The sequence below is a fragment of the Crotalus tigris genome, unplaced genomic scaffold, assembly GCF_016545835.1.
Source record: "Crotalus tigris isolate CLP2741 ecotype Arizona unplaced genomic scaffold, ASM1654583v1 scf7180000019483.1746242, whole genome shotgun sequence".
Taxonomy (NCBI): domain Eukaryota; kingdom Metazoa; phylum Chordata; class Lepidosauria; order Squamata; family Viperidae; genus Crotalus; species Crotalus tigris.
In genome coordinates, this window is record NW_024097562.1 from 901,027 (window position 1) to 923,970 (window position 22,944).

Below are 22,944 nucleotides of genomic sequence, written 5' to 3' on the forward strand. Positions count from 1 at the left end.
AAAAAAAAAATGCAAACCACTTTTTGCCCTTCTCCATGTATTGTGAAGCTGCAGACATCATACTGAGGGAAGTTAGCCCAGAGAAGGAAATATTAAAAAGGCAGAAAAATATAATTTTCCTCAAAAGGACTTTTTAAAAACCAAACCTGGCCCCAAATCTATCTCTCTGCCCCAAGCAAGACTTTAGCCCCATACAAATGCAGATGTAAAACCATCAGAGAATTGAAGCCAGAGCAATCAAGAAGACAAAGAAAATCTGCATACCCCACCCAAACTCTAGGAGTCATTAGCCCCATCACCTGAGAAGCAGGATATGATAATAGGATTAAACCACAGATATCAAGGCCTAGACAAACACACAGAAACAGCCTCAAGGTTCATGCCACAGGAACAGGAAACTATTCCAAACAAGGCTAGAGAGGGTATAAAAAAACCTTCTGCCCATGTGCTCTCTCTTTTTCCTCTCCTCTGCTCCTTCCTGCGAGGACCATCTTTCTGCTTCTTCAATAAACTGTAACCTTCTTCCCAAAGCAGTCTCCATGTTGCCTATTTATTCCCGGCTTGGATGAACCAGGATGAAGACTTACTTCTCACAATACATATTCATTTAATTTCTTAATGGGTAAAAGAAGAAGATGCCAGCATTGGGATGAATTGGAATCGTTGTTGCTTTTTGATCACCTTTGCAGAAACTATAGATACTGTTTGGAGATAACCAGGTTTGCAGTAATTTCAGTGGTATGCTTCTTCCTGTCCAGTCTGTTCTATCCAGATCAAAGGATTTTGTGCAAGAAGAATATTTGAAAGTTTCTTTGACTGTATAATGGTTGCTTATACAAGCTCATGCCCTAACCAAAATATGGGTCATGCCATCACAAAACTGCTTGTATTAAAAGGAAAGTATCTGGGGGGACATTTTGATAATAGAAATGTCCCCCAATTTTTTATAGAAACTTCTACAACAGGTGATGGTAGGTTTTAATGCCCATCAGCTGACTGGGCCCAATTTTATTATCTCTTTTTGTGGTAATACTTAAGCAAATGCAGTGTTCATTTTACAACCAATATGGTTGTTAAGCAAAAGCCGTGGTCATTAAGGAACTCACTGTTCACTATGGAGTGGGGGGTTTTCCCCCCAGAAACTGGAAGTAAAGGCTGATTTCTGGCCAAAATGTTGCAAATCACGATCAGGATTTATTTTAATTTCCAAATTTGGCCTGTTTTTTTGTTTTTTTGATAGCGTCCCACCTCAGTACTAACCAGGTGTGACGCTGCTTGTTTAAGATCAGTGAGGTAGAATCCTCGCTGTGTGGAAAATAATGTGGACTAGGAGACTGCGAGTTCTAATCCAGAAAAGCCAACTGGGTGATTGCAGGCCAGCCAGTCTCAGGCCAGCCTACCTCCCAAGGTTGTCAGGAGGAAAATAGGAGGAAAGAGTAGTAGGTATGTTCACCGCCTTGAGTTATTTATAATTTTCCTTTTCAACTTGTTTCAGAAATCCATGTTTATATTTGAAAGTGGGGAACTGGATACAGGTTGGAATAAATCATTTTCCCCATGTCTTTATGAGTATCTTTAGTTCTTGAACAATTATTGAGAAGCTGGGGAAAAGGCATTTCAGACCAAGCAAACCAGGATGTAATTTCTTCCTTGTGAACTTTTTATTGTCCAGATTACTACCAGAAATGGGGTGTGTGTGTGTGTGTGTGTGAGAAGTGTAGGAAAAAAAGGTGTTAAGATAAATTAATTCTTGTACAATAGCGCCATCTTGTGGGTAATGGAAAAAAGCTACTTAAAAGCAAATTATTTAAAGATTAATTACAGGTCAGGATCCAGGATCCAGAAATAGCTTATAATGGACAACTTAATCTAAAACAATGGTTCTCAACCTTTTTAATGCCACGACCCCCCCCAACCGGTCGTAAGTCGAGGACTACTCAACCGGTTGTAAGTCGAGGACTATTCAACTGGTGCAGCACTGTTTGCAGAATGGGACTTTTGGCGGGCTCAGCAGGGCAGAGACAGCCTGGACAATTCCTATTGGCTTTTGAAAGCCAATAGAATTAGACTCTATTCAAGAGAGTCTCTTCTATTGGCTTTCAAAAGCCAATAGAATAAAAGGGAGTAGCACAGCTAAGGAAAAGAGGGAAAAAAATGGTGGACTACGTTGTTTGGCGGCCCCCGTGAAATGGTCATTCGACCCCAAATGGGGTCCCGACCCACAGGTTGAGAACCACTGATCTAAAAGAAAAAAAAGCATCTTATTTATTTCTTTCAATATATGCATCCAAAATAAAATAAAAACATCCTTCTTTCTTGACTCCCATGCCGCTAAGAAGATATTTTTTATTGATCACCCTGCCAACAAAGGTACGTATAGTCAAGGCCATGGTTTTTCCATTTGCAATGTATGGCTGTGAAAGTTGGACCATAAGAAAGGCTGAGCGCCAAAGAATGGAAGCCTTTGAACTATGGTGCTGGAAAAGACTCCTGCGAGTCCCCTGGACTGTAAGGTGATCAAACCGGTCAGTCCTAGAGGAGATCAACCCTGACTGCTCTTTAGAAGGCCACTCAAATATTATGGCCACCTAATGAGAAGGAAGGACTCACTGGAGAAGAGCCTAATGCTGGAAAAGATTGAGGACAATAGAAGAAGGGGACGACAGAGAATGAGGTGGCTGGATGGAGTCACTGAAGCAGTAGGCATGAGCTTAAATGGGACTCCAGAAGATGGTAGAGGGCAGGAAGGCCTGGCGGAACGTTGTCCATGGGGTCGCGATGGGTCGGACACGACTTCGCAACTAACAACAATCCCTGGTGGTCTTGGTATCACAGCATTCTGGTGATAATGAATCCTACCTACACTACATTGATGAACTACCCAGCAGCTTCATATAGTTGAAAAATGAGGAGAGGTGAAATTTTTGCATTTTACCAGACATTGTAAAACCCTGTCTGGACTGTTATCCAGCGCATACTGTTTTTAGGCTTCAGGAGTAGTCATAATGAACACCCAGAGTTCAGTCACGTGACTGCGGGAGGAGTGGGGTGGGGTGGATGACCATGGGAACTTTGAATCTGGATCATAAGTAGCCCCAATTTAGGTATGTCTTAACTTCAAACTTATCAACCCTACAGTAGTGGCCAAAATTGTGGAAACCTTTTGGGAAAAGTGTATAGTAGAAATGCCACCTTTGGTTAAGTTTCCACCTATTTTTCTTCTAATTTCTTTATAACTGTAGCCCTGTTCACTTAATAATACTATTTTACATCGCTTTCTGGGCAACCAGTCAACTCTTTGCACCATTATTTTAATTTTATTACGTTCTACAAGCTCACTAAATGAAAGAACACAAAAAAAACCCAACCAACTTGAAAGCGATCACATAACACACTGACAAATGTTCTCCTCTCAGCTTCAATACAGGACATCAATCACTGAACCCTACTCTGATCTGATTGGCTCATTGCCAAAACAAGATGACATCTGATTGGCTCTCTAAACACTCACGCTCATTGGCTACAATCAGACGAAGGAAAGCTATCTGAGATCAACCTAAGCAAGTTGTGCTTTCTTTTTCTGATTATTTGGCTATAACATTTCATAGAATACAGTACAGATAATTGAACAAACCTTATTGCATTACATTCTTGATTAAATTATCTTTCCATTGATATATAATTTTATGGTACTACTCCCAAAAAAAGTGGTGTTATTAGCCATCAAACCTCAAAAATACACTTTTCCCAAAAGGTTTTCACAATTTTGGCCACTACTGTATATAGTCTTGAGGAATGCCAAATCAATCAAAAGGCTGGTCTTTGAGTGCACACGTTGTTCAGCCTGGAGCAATTTGATCTACATGTAGACGTACGCCCACAATGGACTCCAAAATTTCTGTTTCTAAGTGAGACATTTGCTAAGCAAATTTTGCCTCATTTTACGACCTTTCTTTCCACAGTTGTTAAGTGAATCACGGCTGTTCCTAAGTTAGTAACATGGTTGTTAAGTGAATCTGGCTTAAGTGAATGTGGTTGTTAAGTGAATCCCCATTGACTTTGGTTGTCAGAAGGTTGCAAATGAGGGAATCGCATGACCCGGGACACGGCTGCCGTCATAAATATGAACCAGTTGCCGAGTGTCTGAATTTTGATCACGTGACCCTGGGGATGTTGCAATGTCATAAGTATGAAAAAACCGGTCACAAGTTATTTTTTTCAGTGCTCTTGTAATTTTGAATAGTCACTAAATCAGTGGTTCTCAATCTTTTTAATGCCGCGACCCCCAACTGGTCGTAAGTCGAGGACTGACTCAACCGGTCATAAGTCGAGGACTACTCAACTGGTGCAGCACCGTTTGCAGAATGGGACTTTTGGCGGGCTCAGCAGGGCAGAGACAGCCTGGACAATTCCTATTGGCTTTTGAAAGCCAATAGAATTAGACTCTATTCAAGAGAGTCTGTTCTATTGGCTTTCGAAAGCCAATAGAATAAAAGGGAGTAGCACAGCTAAGGAAAAGGGGGAAAAAATGGCGGACTGCGTTGTTTGGCGACCCCCATGAAATGGTCGCTCGACCCCAAATGGGGTCCCGACCCACAGGTTGAGAACCACTGCACTAAATGAACTGTTGTAAGTCAAGGACTAACTGTATTAGCAATGATTGCTACTTAGACTAAATAAGGTGAATTGAATCATGTGTAGCACCAAACTGGAGGAAACAGCAGATCGCTTTGAGTAAGAACAGAAACTTCTGAAGTATTTTTAAATTATATATATCATTTATTGAAATATAAAGATCTTAATTTACATGTTCTTAAAGACAAAAAAAAATAAGAAAAGGGGCAGTTGTATTACATTTTTGTACCTTTAGTCACTCTTCCAGCTACCATCCGGAACGCTCTTATGCGCTTTTCCTTATCATTCCTTATCTAAAATATAAAATTTGGACATTTAAAAGTGCAACAGTTAGCGTGCCTGTGGAATATATCACAGTAAAAAAAAACTATATATATTAACAAAGGCAGTGATACAGCTTGTCATAAATGTTTTGGCAGTAACTCCTCAAAATTGATATAAAAATACCTATATACATATCGATGTATAACATCACCTTATCTTATGTCCTTCATTATATCATAGGACTGTTTTGTATAATTGCAGACATTTTAAGGGATAGGTCAGCCATTCTAACCAAGAAAGTCATGTTTCACAGGCAGATTTGATTGTCATGTATATATGGAACAGACAGAAACTGGGCGTGTCTTTTTTTCTGAAAGTTCCCTGAATCTGAGCCATAATGTAGAAATTAGTAGCTATAATTTTCATCAGCCACTATATTACTAAAATCCAGTGCAATCCTAAATACATCAACTAAAAAAAAAAACCGGCTCCATTTAATGCTGTGGAGCTGACTGTCACGTAGGACTGCAATCTAACTGCAAAAAATAGCTCTGGGATTGAGGTTGACTTAAGGGGTTTTTTTGAATGTGCAGTCCATTGCCGTATCTGGAGCTATAGTTTTCAGAAGATTATGGCAATAAGAAAGATTTTGGTCCATATCTAAATCTTGGTCCCATAATAAGTATTGCCCAAAGGCATGAAGCATGGCAAGCAAGCGAGAGCAGAGAACAGCATATAGTACGTACCAATTTGCACTATAATCCAAAAAGGAATTAAGGTCAGCAAGGAAACATTTATGTAGTTTTCTAACTAGTTCGCTGTTGGCTTCTACCAGGCATTTTTTTTTTTTTTGTACTGGTCAAACTAACCTACAACCCCCGCATTTTATAGCAGTCCCCTATCTGCATATGAACCAGATCTGATCCTGTGCAGCTTCTGAGCCTACAAAGGCCAGATGCTACTTCATAGGGTGCGAGGGCAAGGTGATTTGTCCACAAAATAGCAAACTATGCATCTTGTGGAGTAGGGCAAGCTTTGGGAGATAACAAAAGAAAGGTGAGACAATTACCGTCAACAAGGCAAGAATGTTGTAGTCCAGGGGTCCCCAACCCCCGGTCCGTGGACCAGTACCGGGCCGCGGCATGTCAACAACCTGTCCGCACAAACAAGCAAAGCCCCATCTGTGGGATGCAGGCAGCACACAAAACCACACACCCTCCAGTCCGCGGAAAAACCTCTTTCCACGGAACCAGTCCCTGGTGCCCAAAAGGTTGGGGACCTCTGTTGTAGTCCATTGAATGTTCGGTGAAACATGAAGGCTTGGTGGACATAAAGCAAAGTATATATTTTTGCTATTTATAAAACTCCTTATCTCACTTTTCTGCCCAGTGGGATGCAAAGACTTGATGAAGGTACATGCTAATAAAATATTGGGAGTCTGCATCTGACCTCAGCCCACTTGTAATTAATTAGACTGGTAGGAGTAGATCACTAGAAAATTGGGGTTTACTTATTTGGTGCGGTGACGTTGGGCATATCCAGAACAATATACAATGAAATATTGTATCAGCCCTAGAAAAGCACATTGGAATCTCTTGGGTTGTTATTGAGCATGCATGTAACTATCAGCTGTTGAAATTAACATCTTTCAAGAACTTAATGTCGGCTGAATCGTGCTTTCTGTTTGGAGAGACCATTTATTCCACTAAAGCACGGGTGTCAAACTCCCCACGTCATGTGACGTGTCGCGATGTATCGCGACTTTTTTTGCATTGCTGGGGTGGGCGTGGCCTCCGTATAATGCGACCGGCCAGCAGTTTGACACCCCTGACTAAAGCATCACTCGGCATTTTATATAATCTTCAGAATCAAGCGGGCGGCCACGATGCTGAATCATGGCTGAGATGACCCAAAGAACTGATTCACACTGTAGATAAGTTCTGATTGGGTGTTTTTCAGCCCAATGATCAAGCATAGAGCTCAGCGTAAATGCGGTACTATCTCTAAAACAGCCTTGCCAACTCAGTGCCTTTTTTATGTGCTGCTCTTTACTGTCATAAATTCTAGCCACATATTGCTCCATGTAACCATCTCTCTGGGACCTTTGCAGTGTCTTTAAGGATAGCTAGGGAACACGGATTCCACGGGAGATCCATCAGGCCTTCCCATTGGCTCACGGGCAACACTTTCTTAATGCCAAGTCTCTGCTCCATCTCTTGATCTGGAGCCTTGCAGTGAGTGTAATTATATGCCAAATGCCTCTCCCAAGAGGCCAAGGTTTTTGTTTTGCTTCCAGCATTGAGTGACTTCAGAAAATTGCACATACAGATCTGCGTGCAACTTGGCTTTTAGAACCAAGGGCAGATTTTTCTAAGCAAGTTCGCTTTCTTATTTTTCTCTTTATAAAAACTCCAGACTGGATTTTCAGTAATAATTATGGAATTTCATCTTGTGCACCATACGCTCCCAGTCTTTTATTTGTACAGACTGATTCCAGTTTTATTATTTCCACAGACCCTCCGACAAAATCACAGCCTGAAAGCTACAATCCTATATGCACTGATCTGGAAGTAAGCCGGAAAACTGATTGGGGCTTACTTTTAAGTAGACGTGAATAGGATTCCACTATAACTCATAAAATAATTTGACACTCTATTACACATATTAAAAAGGCAGATTAAGAAAAGAGTAATATTAAACCTATTTCAGAATATATAAAAGAAGAATTAATGCTACCTGATTGACATTTTAGAAATGCAGTGGCATCTTTTTTCCCCTAAATCTACAGAAATAAGGCAGACCTGTGTTTTAAGTATACTGTATGCATGGAAAGACTTTATGTTTGATTCAATGCCCATTGGAGTAATTACAAAAAACCAAAATAAAAAAAAACCTTTGCTAATTTTTGTAGGAAAATTTGTTTAGAACAAAAACATTTTTGCACAAAGTAGCTACACAACTGGAAACTTCAGGCTCAGAAAAAAGCTTTTTCAGAAAGAACAGTTGGTGTATCCATTCTAACTAGTCATACATAACCCCCCCACCCCCCAAAAAACCCCTTTTCAAATGTGTGGCATCATTCTTCAATGTTCCAAGCAGCCTTATTCATTGGTCACCTATTTCTATTGTACAATAATTTGATTGTAAATGTATTAAATTTATTAAAAATACATTTTAGATTTCTATATTCTGCAAAATCAACTTCTGTTAGTGAAGATTCACTAGCATATCAGCCCGCTGTATTAAGAAAGCTCTTCTGCTGAAGATGGAAAATTAATATCTAGATTCCCTAGAAAACACTTTCTATTCCTACTTCTTAAACTAGATTTAATGTACCAAAACAGTCAAATAGAAGAGCTTTTGGTGTAAATACTTAAATCCTAAAATGATTTAGTTTGTTAGTAATGACTTTAGCACTGTGTTTTAACAAAGGACGAGAAGTAGTTATAAACTATACTTAGTAATACTGAGAACAGTAGATAAAGAACTATTCCTCTATGGTTATGGACAAAAAAATCTCATTTGATTTAATAAGCTATTGAATACATTTTGGAAATACCCATCGTTCCCTTTTGTTTGCATTATCTGTAAAAAATAAAACATTACTTAGTGTTAATCCATTTCATGTGTTTCAAAAGTGGTTTCTTTTTGATATGTAATTCGTCTCAGGTGCTAATCCACCAGCAGCTTATATAAACATCAGGAAGTAAATATGCCAAAGTTTTAAGTGGTCTTCTTTTTTTAAAAAAAAAATTATATATATATATATATATCCTGGTAGGAACAGGTATTTACACAATCACACTGGCAATGATTCACCGTAGTAGAAATTTTATCCGTCTGAGATATGAATGCCCTTGAAACACAAATTGAAGTACCCGTGGCTGTTTTCTTTATTCATCCATCCGCTGAAATAGCAAACACGGGCTGAGCTGCTCCGGGAGTACTTCAAGGAAGAAGGATGCTTGACAACTAGCTTCTCAAAGTCTTTCACCAACCAAGGGAGATTGTGAGACCACTTGTTGAGGGACATGAGCACTGGCAGGTCTTTACCATCTGTTTCGGAGTGCTTCTCCTTACAAAACTGAAAGTTCGCGAGTCATTATCTTCATCTTCCTCTTTCCTTTTTCATTTCACACCGCTCCAAAGTTGTCCGCTCCCCTTTCCAGAGTTACAGGAAGCTGTCCTCAACTAGTTCTGAGGAATCCATGCCAATGTCATCGATAATGTCAATGTCATCCACGGTTTCGTCTTCTCGCTTCACGAACGTAGAGCTGCTGGATCCGGTTTCAATGGCGCTTTCCTCAGAAGTCTGAGAACTGGGTCAGGGCACAGAAGAAGAAAGTTAGGAAGATAACAAAGCAACGCAGGAAATACTTGACTTATTTGTTCGTTTGTCATATGTACAGTAGTGGCCAAAATTGTGGAAACATTTTGGGAAAAGTATATTTTTGAGGTTTGATGGCTAATAACACCACTTTTTTTGGGGGGAGTAGTACCATAAAGGTATACATCAATGGAAAGATAATTTAATCAAGAATGTAATGCAACAAAGTTTGTTCAATTATCTGAACTGTATTCTATGAAAGGTTATAGCCAAATAACCAGAAAAAGGAAGCACAACTTGCTTAGGTTGATCTCAGGTAGCTTTCCTTCATCCGATTGTAGCCAATGAGCGTGAGTGTTTAGAGAGCCAATCAGATGTCATCTTGTTTTGGCAATGAGTCAATCAGATCAGAGTAGGATTCAGTGATTGATGTCATCTATTGAAGCTGAGAGGAGGACATTTGTCAGTGTGTTATGTGATCGCTATCAAGTTGGTTGGGGTTTTTTTGTGTTCTTTCATTTAGTGAGCTTGTAAAACGTAATAAAATTAAAGTAACGGTGCAAAGAGTTGACTGGTTGCCCAGAAAGCGATGTAAAATAGTATTATTACGTGAACTAGGCTACTGTTATAAAGAAATGAGAAGAAAAAATGGGTGGAAACTTAACCAAAGGTGGCATTTCGACTGGACACTTTTCCCAAAAGGTTTCCACAATTTTGGCCACTACTGTATATGGCTGTCCATCTCACAAGAAATTGACTCTGGGCAGCGTACAACCCTTAAATCACTTGTCCAATTATATGCAGTGGCCGCAGAAAGACTATAACGTTGAGGAGAAATCTGAGCTTCTGGATCTTTTATTTGTAAGTCCATTCACAGATTTCCGAGACTGCAACTCACTAATCCAACAATGTGCCAAATAACTCCATTACCAAAAGATCCTTTAGTGCAGTGGGTTTCCAATATTTCCTTCCACAGGAATAAGGGAATTCTAGCTCCTTTCTGCATCTGCTCAAGAAATCTGGGCAACATCATTACATGTGATAATGCCAAACAAAGAGCCGTGGTGATACAGCCGTTAGAATACAGTGTTGCAGGCTGACTCTGCTCACTTTCAGCAGTTCGATCCTGACCGGCTCAAGGTTGACTCAGCCTTCCATCCTTCTAAGGTCAGTAAAATGAGGACCCAGATTGTTGTAATCCACTTAGAGGGCGCTGTAAAGCACTGTGAAGTGGTATATAACTTTAAGTGCTATTTCTAGACTGAAAATAGCCAATAAAAATGAGTTAGTTAACAGGAACTGCATGGTTGTTAGTTGCGAAGTCGTGTCCGACCCATCGTAACCCCATGGACAACGTGCCTCCAGGCCTTCCTGTCCTCTACCATCTTCTGGAGTCCATTGAAGCTCAGGCCTACTGCTTCAGTGACTCCAGCCAGCCACCTCATTCTCTGTCGTCCCCTTCTTCTGTTGCCCTCAATCTTTCCCAGCATTAGGCCCTTCTCCAGTGAGTCCTTCCTTCTCATTAGGTGGCCAAAGTACTTGAGTTTCAACTTCAGGATCTGGCCTTCTAAAGAGCAGCCGGGGTTGATCTCCTCTAGGACTGACCGGTTTGATCGCCTTGCAGTCCAGGAGACTCGCAGGAGTCTTCTCCAGCACCATAGTTCAAAGGCCTCAATTCTTTGGCGCTCAGTCTTTCTTATGGTCCAACTTTCACAGCCATATATTGCAACTGGGAAAACCATGGCCTTGACTATACATACTGCATAGGTAAGCTGAATGTACTACCTCACGTGACCAAAAGTGATGGCACAATGAAGTCCCTTCTGTGCTTACCTGTGTCTGTTCCTTTTCCCCAGTTCATCTTCTGATACAGGGTCAATATCAGGCAGCGGGATTATATAGCCACTGTCTGCACTGAGTCTTTGTTCATCAAATCCACTCTCCCTGTCTTTCAGCTTGTCCTCGTTCTTATAAGTGACACCAATATATGGATTGTCACAGTCCACTCTCATGCGTGTGACGGCAGGATGATCACTCTTTAAGAAGTCCAAGTGGATTCTATCATAACTCTAAGGAAAAAAATTGAAAACATTGCTTAGAAGCCTAGAACATTCATCTTTATTCTCTTACAGCAGGAGTGTCAAACTCAATTTCATTGAGGGCCGCATCAGCATTGGGGTTGCCCTTGGGGGGCCAGGTGGATGTGGCCAGGGTGGGTACGGCCTACTGGGTGGGTGTGACCTACTGGGTGGGCATGGCCAGCTCTACATCATTCGCATCAAGGGCGCCTGTGGGGGCCTGGGCAGGAGTGGGACAGATCTAAGGGTCTCTGGCAGAAGGGGGTGGGACCAGGGCAAGCGCCAAGGCATGGTCCATTTCTTCATTCCTCACAAAGGGTGACACCTCCCCAGCATGCACCCAGGGGGCAGGGCCGACACAGCAGGGGCTGGTTCCTCGCTGTTTCTAGACGGCCTTGTGGAACTAAGACTGAATGCGTTTCAGCATAGATGGCCACCACAAAATTGTACATTGGCTCCCGGCCGGCCTGGGCCAGGGCCAAGGCAACGGGGGCCGTTCCCTCACTGTTTCCAGGATGGCTTCGCGGGCCACATGAAACCACTTTGCGGGCCGCATCCGGCCCCCGGGCCTTGTGTTTCACATATCTGTCTTACAAAGGTTTATCAACCTTTCTTCTCTGTAAAATCTAATGTATGCTGCAATAAAGTTTCCTTTTGCCGTTCAAGGATCATGCTTCACAGGTAGGGTGTTTTTAAAGAAAAATAATTATTCCATAAGTGAAACATATTTTTTTTTATGAGAACAGTGGTTGTAGTAACTTAAGCCCTTGCAGCGCAAATGGCTGTGATAGCCCTGCATAAATTGCAGGGCAGCGACAACAACTTTGACAAGAACTTAAGTTAGAGATAAAAGATGGCTCAATAGATTTGGAAGCCTAAAGTATTAAAATTAAAATTATACTACATAATTACAGTAAGAAACCAAACAACCTATTAACTTCAACAGCTTTTCCAGGATCTGCTCTCTGATGGATCATCTGTCTTTTTAGAAATGGCACAAGGTAAGACAATCCTCTATGGAAAGGGGCCTAAAAGCATGTATGTTGTCTCAGGCATCCCAACCTTTTATCTCCATATTGCCATTATTCCCTAGAACAGACATGTCAAACACAAGGCCGGGGGCCAGATGTAGCCCGCGAATGCACCCTGGAAACAATGAGAGAACGGCCCCCGCTGCCTTGGCCCTGGCCCAGGCCGGCCGGGAGCCAATGTACAATTTTGTGGTGGCCATCTATGCTGAAACACATTCAGTCTTAGCTCCACAAGGCCGTCTAGAAACAGCGAGGAACCAGCCCCTGCTGTGTCGGCCCCGCCCCCTGGTGCATGCTGGGGAGGTGTCACCCTTTGTGAGGAATGAAGAAATGGACCATGTCTTGGCGCCCCGGTCCCACCCCCTTCTGCCAGAGACTCTCAGATCTGTCCCACTCCTGCCCAGGCCCCCACAGGCATCCTTGACGCAAACAATGTAGACCTGGCCATGCCCATCCAGTAGGCCACACCCACTCTGCCCACACCCACCCAGAAGGCCGCACCCACCCTGGCCACCACCCCCCCCGAGGGCAACCACAATGCTGATGCGGCCCTCAATGAAATTGTGTTTGACACCCCTGCCCTAGAATATAATTTAAAAAACCGTAATTCAGCCCAACGACCATAAAGAAACATATTTTTAAAATCCTAAAAGCAACACCCATTTTCTGAAAAGACTAACCTTCTTGTATTCACCAGGCAACAGACTCTCCACTATTTCACTTAAGTGGTAAAAAGATGGTCTCTTTTCAGGCTCACTATTCCAGCATTTCACCATGATGTCATACCTGGGAACCAGGTAGAAGAAAATACCTCATAAGTACATTGTTAACAAGATATAAGGCTGATGAAAAATAGGGGGAAAGCCATTCACGGTAGACCTCTCGGCTAATGACAAATGTGCACCTCAATAAAACCAACATTGAATCAGCTATCAACCTTCATTCTCCACTGCATTACATACCTTTTTATACTTTTAAGTATCCCAGGGAATTCATGACCATCTGTTAATTAGTTACCTAATTGTTTTATCAAACACCATCTTTTTCTTAAAGTGTTTTTTGGGTTTTTTTTTTAAGGAGAAGCAATATTGCAGGAGGCAAATCAATCCATAGCTAAAGCTCTAGTCTAATGCAAATTTCAAAGTTCAGCCTGGAAGCATTTTGGACTACATGCTGCAAGGACACCGAGCTGAAACAGTTTAATTCAATTATGTGCAAGCCGAGAAAGAAGATGCAAGTGAATACGTACATCTCAGAGGTAGCATGATCTGGTTTTGTCATCCGATAGCCACTTTTTATTTTATTATAGAAGGTAGAGTCAACCATCATCCCAGGGTATGGGGTCCCACCTGAAAAACAAAGGCAGAAAGTTGACATCACATTTTTTGACTCAGGAAGCAACTCCAAACAATCCATCTTTTTAATCTTACAAGGGTGTATAAAATTTGACTGGTTCAACGTACATCAAAGATAAGAGTCCAAGAATTTACACACACACACACACACACACAATTTTTTTAGAAAGCAGGTAAATCAAGATAAAATAATGATCTGGTCACATCCTTCAAGCATAATTTCAACAACCACAAAACTTCTAAACAAGCAACGTCTCCTTCATAAATATGTGCTTTCAGTGGTTGGGAGAACAAAAGCAATAGCACTTAGACTTATATGCAGCTTCATAGTGCTTTAAAGTCCTCTCTAAGCGGTTTACAGAATCAGCCTATTGCCCCCAACAATCTGGGTCCTCATTTTATCAACCTCGGAAGGATGGAAGGCTGAGTCAACCTTGAGCAGGTCAGGATCGAACTCCTGGAGTGAACAGCGAGTTAACCTGCAGTACTGCATTCTAACTACTGCGCCACCTAATCAGTCTAAGCTGAGATTCAGCAGATTCTAAATATTTTGCAATCTATAATAGTATACATAAATCACTGGATAAGGATAGACAATTGCAAATAAAATGGAGGATATCCATTTTACAGATATCCAACTATATAGGAACATATATTATTTATTAATGTCTTGCAACCCAACAATAAACCCACTTAATTCTATGACACAAAGCAAAATTGGAGTTATTGGTTTAAGCACAGTGGTTCTCAACGTGTGGGTCGGGACCCCATTTGGGGTTGAACGATCATTTCACGGGGGTCGCCAAACAATGCAGTCCGCCATTTTTTTCCCCTTTTCCTTAGCTGTGCTACTCCCTTTTATTTCTATTGGCTTTTGAAAGCCAATAGAATAGACTCTCTTGAATAGAGTCTAATTCTATTGGCTTTCAAAAGCCAATAGGAATTGTCCAGGCTGTCTCTGCCCTGCTGAGCCCGCCAAAAGTCCCATTCTGCAAACGGTGCTGCACCAGTTGAGTAGTCCTTGACTTACGACCGGTTGAGTAGTACTCGACTTATGTCCGGTTGGGGGTCACGGCATTAAAAAGGTTGAGAACCACTGGTTTAGCATAACATATGAATCCGTCTACTTATTTTATGGGTGGACCACATTATTGTGGCCATCACTGCCCTCAACATTGAGGCAGGGGGTGATAGGGCGGGAGACTGAGAGCAATAATGATAGTGGAGGCGCAATCTTGCAGGCGGGATTATGTTTCGGGGAAAGTGTTTTGAAAATGAATTGTTTAGCTTTAATTAAAGAAAAGAAAGAACGAAAAAAACCCAATAGAAAATCAGCCTTTGACCTCTTAGATATTGGGTTAATATGTCATAATAAAGATCAAAATTGTAGTCTGAGTTGCCAAAAAAAAACCCTACCACAGAATCTCTTCATATTTTCTGATCAAATATGTTTATCAAACCATTTGCAAAAGATATTCTACTGGTGTCTGACTGACATCCTGAAACTGTTTTTATGTATTATTTAAAAGAATATGTGGATGCACAATTTATTTTAATTTAATAATAACCAACAAACTATTACAGATTGCCAACATACATCAAAAACAGTAGTATGGATTGGCTTTTGAGAACATCGAAATTGATATTATTTACAAAACTAACTTCTTAGAATTCTATATTCGAATTCACCTGATTTGTTATAAAATTTGGAAATAGAAAATTATAGGATGCAACTTTTTCATCAACATATACTTGCTGATATTATGTTGTTATTTTTATTTGTTCTCGGTTAGTACCGGAGGCTCATAGCAAATAAAAAAAAAAATAATACTGATACCATTTTGGTTAACATGCCTCTAAACTAAAATTTCAACCCTCGTATATTGCAGAAGGCTGTTTATTTATCAGGTTCAATTCTTTCATACACCAAAGCAATTAGTTTGCCTACCAAGAGAAAATATTTCCCATAAAAGAATGCCATAGGACCAGACATCACTTAATGTGGTATACAGGTTGTCAAAAATGCTTTCAGGTGCCATCCATTTCACTGGAAGGAAGGTCTGAAAAAGGCAAACGTGAATTAGAGAACATGCAAGAACTGCCGTAAATGCAATATTCACTATCAGGGCTGTCTTTAAAGTTGATTTGTCGCCATAAGTATGTGGCTATGTAGCACATAGACCAGTGGTTCTCAACCTTTCTAATGCTGCGACCCCATAATACAGTTCCCCATGTTGTGGTGACCCCCCCAACCACTTATACATCACCGGGTGCCAGGGGCGTGGCCAAAGGGGAAAAAATGGCGGACAGCCTTGTTTGGCGACCCCCGTGAAATGGTCGTTCGACCCCAAATGGGGTCCCGACCCACAGTTTGAGAACCACTGACATAGACAATGTGCTATATAGCAAAGACACTAAAGTTGGCCATTTTTTAAAAGGCTGCAGCTTGCTTTTCACCCACCCAGTGCTGAGATTCAGCTGGTTCGCATCGGTTCGGCAGAACCAAAACCTAATTTTTTGTTGAGTTCGGCAAACTGGTTATGATAAATCTATGTTTTTCAGAACTTGTCTGTTTTTTATTCAACTTCCTTCCAGGTGGGGGGGGGGGAAAAAACCTCCCCAAAAGACCAAGAGAGGAGCAACGAAAACAAAATGGAGACGTGGCGCCTTCGATCACGTCACTCAGGCGAAAACTAGGTGGTGCTTCTCAGAGGTAATTTCAGGAATAGACGCTCCATCTCTCTAGTTTCCTGATTGGTGCATCTCTCTAGTTTCCTGATTGGTGCATAGGAGAAAGGGGGCGAGGCCACCAAATATTAGCTGGGGTTGTGGCCCTGGGACTTTTTCTTGTCTAGCTATACCAGGGGTAGGCAACCTCGGCTCTTTTATGACTATGCTGACTCAGGAATTCTGGGAGTTGAAGTCCATGAGTCATAAAAGAGCCGAGGTTGCCTACCCTTGGTATAGCTAGACAAGAAAAAGTCCCAGAATGCTCGGATAAAAGGAAAGAAAATTGCAAGTGAGGACGCCAATCAAGAAGCAATACGGAAATATCCTAACAGTTTTATTGTTTTTTTGGTCAGGTGTTATTTAATATTTTTTTATTAACATTTTAAAACTCTTTCTTGTAACGCAAGCTAGTTTTGTGTACCTCTTTTGTTGTACTTATTTAAGTAGTAAATGCATGAAATAATAAACCACCTTTCGGTGTATCGTTCTTTTATACTTAAAGCGGTCGCTAGGGCAGAGAACCGGCTGTTGAATGATTTGAATCCCACCACTGCACCCACCCCCAGGTAAAAACAACAGCGATACATACACTGCCTTTGGAGACATAGTTTGAATCGTGCATGATATCTCTTGCTAGCCCAAAGTCACAGATCTTCACAATTTTCCCTTGAGCCAAGAGGACATTGCGTGCTGCCAGATCACGGTGCACGCACTGTAAAAAAAAAAAAAGAAAAAAGGATACATTAGTCAACTTTAGAATAATAAGCTGACTTTGCTATTCAGTGGTACCTTGGTACTCAATTGCTTTGAAACTCATCAAATTTGGTACTGCAAAAATTTGGTCCCGGTACTCATTGTTTACTCAATGCACAAGCTAGAACTTGTCAGTATCAGCTGCCTTGTGACTCACTACATTATTCCTTATGAGAAGGGGCGTTGTCTTACCTGAACGCCTTTTCTCAGCATGACGATGGAGAATCCACAATAGATGGGTTGATCCTTGTCTTCCTGCCCAGAGACCAAGTCAATCAACCCTTTGCCATGCCTCTTCCCTTGGGCTAGGAGACCCAGTCTCAACTTGGTCTTCACACGTACGAGATGTGGTAAAGCTTGGCTCAGTCTTTAGGCAGAGACAACGATCAGGTCGTATTTTTCCTTTTTATTTTCCTTTCTTTTCCCATCTATTGTGGTTTCTCTGGTTGCTGTGCTTAATAGCGCAGCATCAGATCGCCCGGCTAAGGGGATTTGAAGCTTCAGCCGGCCGGTTTGGTGTTCATCATTTATTTTTGATACTCATCATCCCTCCCAAAATCAATTAACAATGTATATCAAGGTACCACTGTATACAGATAATAATAACAATAATAAATAAAATACCAATAGTAATAGGCTCCTTGGGTGCAATCCCAAAACAACTGTAGCACCACTTGGACACCATTGGCATTGACAAATTCGCCATTAGTCAATTTCAAAAGGCGGCCTTACTAGGAACTGCTTCCATCCATCTGTAATGCCACAAACATCCACATCTGCCTATCCCAGGTCCTTGGTAAGGACTCGATAGGTAGACAAAAATGCCAAATCCAGTCTGAACATCTGGCTGACTGTGCGATGATCAATAATAATAAAGTTGGAAGGGACCTTGGAAGTCATCAAGTCCAACCCCCTGCTCAGGCAGGAAACCCTACACCATTTCAGACAAATGGCTGTCCAGTCTCTTCTTAAAAACTTCCAGTGTTGGAGCATTCACTGCTTCTGGAGGCAAGTTGTTCCACTGATTAACTATTCTAACTGTCAGGAAATTTCTTCTTAGTTCTAGGTTGCTTCTCTCTTCGATTAGTTTACATCCATTGCTTCTTCTCCTGCCTTCAGGCACTTTGGAGAATAGCTTGACTCCCTCTTCTTTGGGGCAGCCCCTGAAATATTGGACCACTGCTATCATGTCCCCCCTCGTCTTTCTCTTCATTAAAATAGACATACCCAATTCCAGCAACCGTTCTTTATATGTTTTAGCCTCCAGGCCCCTGATCATCTTTGTTGCTCTTCTCTGCACTCTTTCTAGAGTCTCAGCATCTTTTTTACATCGTGGTGTTGGCTGATGCTAGTGAGAAACATTGCAATGATCTTATACTTTTGAAATGTTAAAGGTGGGCTCTTTAAAGGCGAACCCTCTCTTTTCCATCTTTAACATTTCAAATGTTAAATGTTAGCATTAAGATCATTGCAATGTAGCTTATTTAGGGGAAAGTAAGAGGAAGGATGAGTGCAGAAATACCAAATCTAGAAGACTAAGCCAACCAGGCTGAATTTGTTTCTCAGCCTGGCATGCAGCTTTGGCACTGTCTCCCTCTTGACCACATGAACATTTCAAGCTGCCTAGATCCTAACATAGAAACTGTGACTTATACATAAGATATGTAATGGCAAGCAGATCTATGGAATACGTTGGGGGGGGGGGAATCGCTGACAGGGATAAACTCCTAACTCTGACCCAACCATCGTACAGTCAGGAAGATCCCACTGGGAAAACTGTCCTTCTTGGGGTACAACATTTAAAAATCTGGTTGGTTGTTAAATTTAGAGAGGGTCCCTTCCCATCCCCGTTCTTAAAATAACTCAAGTGACTGATCAAAAGAGGTGAAAATTGATTGGGTTTGAAGCTAGGAACGAAGTGGTTTCTTCTCCCCCTCATAATAGTATTCATTTTTCAGAAAATAGTATGTAAATCAGGGGTCTTCAAACTTGGCCCTTTTATGACTTGTGGACTTCAACTCCCAGAATTCCTCAGCCAGGCACGCTGGCTGAGGAATTCTGGGAGTTGAAGTCCACAAGTCATAAAAGGGCCAAGCTTGAAGACCCCTGATGTAAATGTACAAATACACTTCTTCTAGATTTGGTGTGTCTGCACTCATCCTTTCAAAAACCCAGAGCCTATGTTCGGTAATGATATGTGTGAAGTCTACCAATTTGTGTTTGAATTGTGTTTCCTCCCCATTGCCTGATTTAGATAACTTCCCTCTTATTAATCTTGCTAGGGAATGGTATTGGAGTAATTTCTTTTGTTTTGTTTTCTAGAATTTAATAGGAAACTTTAGATCTAAATATGTTATACTGGATTTATGACAGAATTGGCTATTTGGGTTTTTGCCTGGGATTGGACAGCTGTGTGGGAAAATGTCAACTGTCTCAAATTACGTATATAATAGAAATAATTGTTTTCTCATGCACGTTCTGCTGATTGTTCTTTTTATAAGACCTCTGTGCAAAGCTTGGATGCAAACTTTGTTTAAATGAAACCACCCTCCAAGCTTTTCCACTTACGTTTTTTGAAGCCAGGAACTCCATTCCCCGAGCTACCTGGTAGGTGAAGCTCAGAAGGTCCAACAAACTGAGGCCTTCTGAATTATCATCAGAAAGCAGATTCTTCCCATCTAGTTTCATTGAGAGGAGGGGAAAAAAAATAAAAAGAAAATGCTTTTGTTAAATTTTAACTCCAGAGGAATCAATAAATCCGTCAATCTCTTTCAGGCAGCCTCAAGAGTGAAAGGCTTTGGAACAGGTTGAGTCTTTCCGAGAGGTGAAGGAGATAACACAGTGTCTCCAGCAGACTGATTTAATCACACACCCCCCCCTTTTCCTGCATAAAATTCAAGGATTAAGTACTTATTATCGCTATTTCCTTAGATCAGGGGTAAGCAACCTTGGCTCTTTTATGACTCGTGGACTTCAACTCCCAGAATTCCTGAGCCAGCCATGCTGAGGGGAAAGGGAGAGTTTCCAAACTGAGCCATGCTGGCTGAGGAATTCTGGGAGTTGAAGTCCATGAGTCATAAAGCGGTCTAGGCCTAGGCCAGAGGTAGGCAACCTCAGCCCTTTTTATTGACTCATGGACTTCAACTCCCAGAATTCCTGAGCCAGCCATGCTGAGGGGAAAGGGAGAGTTTCCAAACTGAGCCATGCTGGGTCAGGAATTCTGGGAGTTGAAGTCCTCGAGTCATAAAAGAGCCAAGGTTGCCTACCCCTGGCCTAGGCCTAGACCACTTTATGACTCGTGGACTTCAACTCCCAGAATTCCTGAGCCAGCCATGCGAGGGGAAGGGAGAGTTTCCAAACTGAGCCATGCTGGCTGAGGAATTCTGGGAGTTGAAGTCCATGAGGCGGTCTAGGCCTAGGCCAGAGGTAGGCAACCTCAGCTCTTTATGACTCGTAGACTTCAATCCCAGAATTCCTGAGCCAGCCATGCTGAGGGGAAAGGGAGAGTTTCCAAACTGAGCCATGCTGGCTGAGGAATTCTGGGAGTTGAAGTCCATGAGTCATAAAGCGGTCTAGGCCTAGGCCAGAGGTAGGCAACCTCAGCTCTTTTATGACTTGAGGACTTCAACTCCCAGAATTCCTGAGCCAGCCACGCTGAGGGGAAAGGGAGAGGTTTCCAAGCTGAGCCATGCTGGCTCAGGAATTCTGGGAGTTGAAGTCCACGAGTCATAAAGCGGCCTAGGCCTAGGCCAGAGGTAGGCAATCTTGGCTCTTTTATGACTTGAGGACTTCAACTCCCAGAATTCCTGAGCCAGCCACGCTGAGGGGAAAGGGAGAGGTTTCCAAGCTGAGCCAGGCTGGCTCAGGAATTCTGGGAGTTGAAGTCCACGAATCATAAAAGAGCCGAGGTTGCCTACCCCTGCCTTAGATTGTCGTTTCCCTTTACCAAATCCAGCAACTTTTTCCTCTGTCCTTCTATCACATCTGTACTATCTCCAAAACATTTCAACATAACAAGCTACGTTTTTATCCATCGATAGTAGAGAAGAGTACTTTTTTTTTAAATAAATAAATAAATAAATCCAAATACTAAATATATCTCCTTTAATTATAGACATTTTTCCTAGAAATTGCAGGATGAAAGAAGTACCACCTACACATTACAGGGCTTGTTGTTATTTTATTCCCGTGTGGTTTAAATCCAAAGGCATCATTTAGAAATGGCATGGAGTCGTCCACTTGTTTTCTACTCATATCCATTTTTGTCCTGCTTAGCTTTGCTAGTAGGCTGGCTCGTGCTTTTTGGCAATTGAGGTCACCCAAGGCTCTCAAAGGATCAATGATTCTTATTATGCTCGGGAAAATGACAGCTGCAACAGGCCTAAATTATAATCATTTGGTGACTTGTGGACTCAGTAAAGCCATAGTGGACCAGCCTCTGCCAGTGGAGCTGGGATGGGAAGGGAATCCAGTTCAAGAATCAGGAGCGAGCCAATCTGTTTTGTAAACCCTGGATCAGATTTCAGTGTAATAGGACAGTAAAAGGGATGAGCTGGTCATACGGCCCTTGACTAACCATCAATTTGGCATTCTACAAATTACTTCTGTTTAAAGTTGGTTAACCCTTAGGAAGGAATCCTAATCTAAGGAAAAGCACAAAACCAGTGGCTCAAAATCGGCCAAATACAAAACAAAAAAAAAAGGAAAACAAAACCATTTGTGCCACCAATGACACTGGCCCTCATTAAGCCTAAGAAACATCATTGATCAGTTCTATGGATAGAGATAAACATTAGCATTATGTGCTAAGTAAGAGGATAAAGAAAAGATAGCCACATGACCGGACTATAATTACGAAAATCTTAGAATGTGCAGAAATGGACAGATTAACTTTAGAGATTAAAGAGAAAGAAGATTCAATTTATTTCAAAACATGGGAAAAATTTTTTATCAATGGTTAGCAATACGATAGAACGAGAAAGGACGGTGAAGTTTAACAGGATGAATGGTAATTATTAACTAAGCTTTACTTTTATGATTATTGTCATTATTAGTGATTGTAACTGTTTAGTATTATATTAATTACTGTCATTTAATATTTGTACCTGGACGATAGTCTGCTTGCTAAAGCGTTGAATTTTTTTGTGGGGGTAACCCCATGATTGTACCTACCCCTACCCTTATCCCAACCCCATCCCCTAACCTCATCCAATATCCATACCGATCTTATCTTATCCTTTCCCTACCCTTATAAAACTCAATAAAACATTTATATAAAAGAAAGAAAGAAAGAAAGAAAGAAAGAAAGAAAGAAAGAAAGAAAGAAAGAAAGAAAGAAAGAGAAAAGATAGGAAATCTTTGACTCCAGAGGTCATCCTAAATACCTACCTATTTTGAAATCTGGGACAAATTTTATTGCTGATATGAGTCAAGGAGAACTGTTCGTGTTTTAAGTTAGTGTTAAGATTGTGATATATAAAACTGTATGCTAAGATATAGAGAAACAAATTTGAGACTGTATTATATAGGAAAACATGTATATATAGAGATTTGGAATTATATGTATGACAAGGAACAAATTGTTAGGATTATATGTACTGGTATGACACATTCTGTCCTTTTTTGTTTTAACTGTTTTATTAATAAAAACCTTTTTAAATAAATAAATAATAAAACTCAATAAAACATTTATATAAAAAGAAAGAAAGAAAGAAAAGATAGGAAATCTTTGACTCCAGAGGTCATCCTAAATACCTACCTCATTTTGAATT

General features: G+C 41.1%; 1 protein-coding gene across 4 annotated transcripts in view; it reads right to left on the minus strand.

Moving 5' to 3' along the window:
- Positions 1 to 4,756: 4,756 nt before the first annotated feature.
- PDGFRA (platelet derived growth factor receptor alpha) overlaps positions 4,757 to 22,944 on the minus strand; it is a 68,185-nt gene continuing 49,997 nt past the window's right edge. For all 4 annotated transcript variants that reach the window (XM_039362896.1, XM_039362898.1, XM_039362897.1 and 1 more), the window contains exons 17-23: positions 19,742 to 19,851; positions 17,010 to 17,132; positions 15,639 to 15,750; positions 13,585 to 13,684; positions 13,016 to 13,121; positions 11,060 to 11,295; positions 4,757 to 9,218 (exon numbers count right to left, since the gene is read on the minus strand). In XM_039362896.1, the coding sequence (XP_039218830.1) occupies positions 9,071 to 9,218; positions 11,060 to 11,295; positions 13,016 to 13,121; positions 13,585 to 13,684; positions 15,639 to 15,750; positions 17,010 to 17,132; positions 19,742 to 19,851 (935 nt within the window). In that variant the 3' untranslated portion in view covers positions 4,757 to 9,070. The remainder of the gene's footprint in view (positions 9,219 to 11,059; positions 11,296 to 13,015; positions 13,122 to 13,584; positions 13,685 to 15,638; positions 15,751 to 17,009; positions 17,133 to 19,741; positions 19,852 to 22,944) is intronic.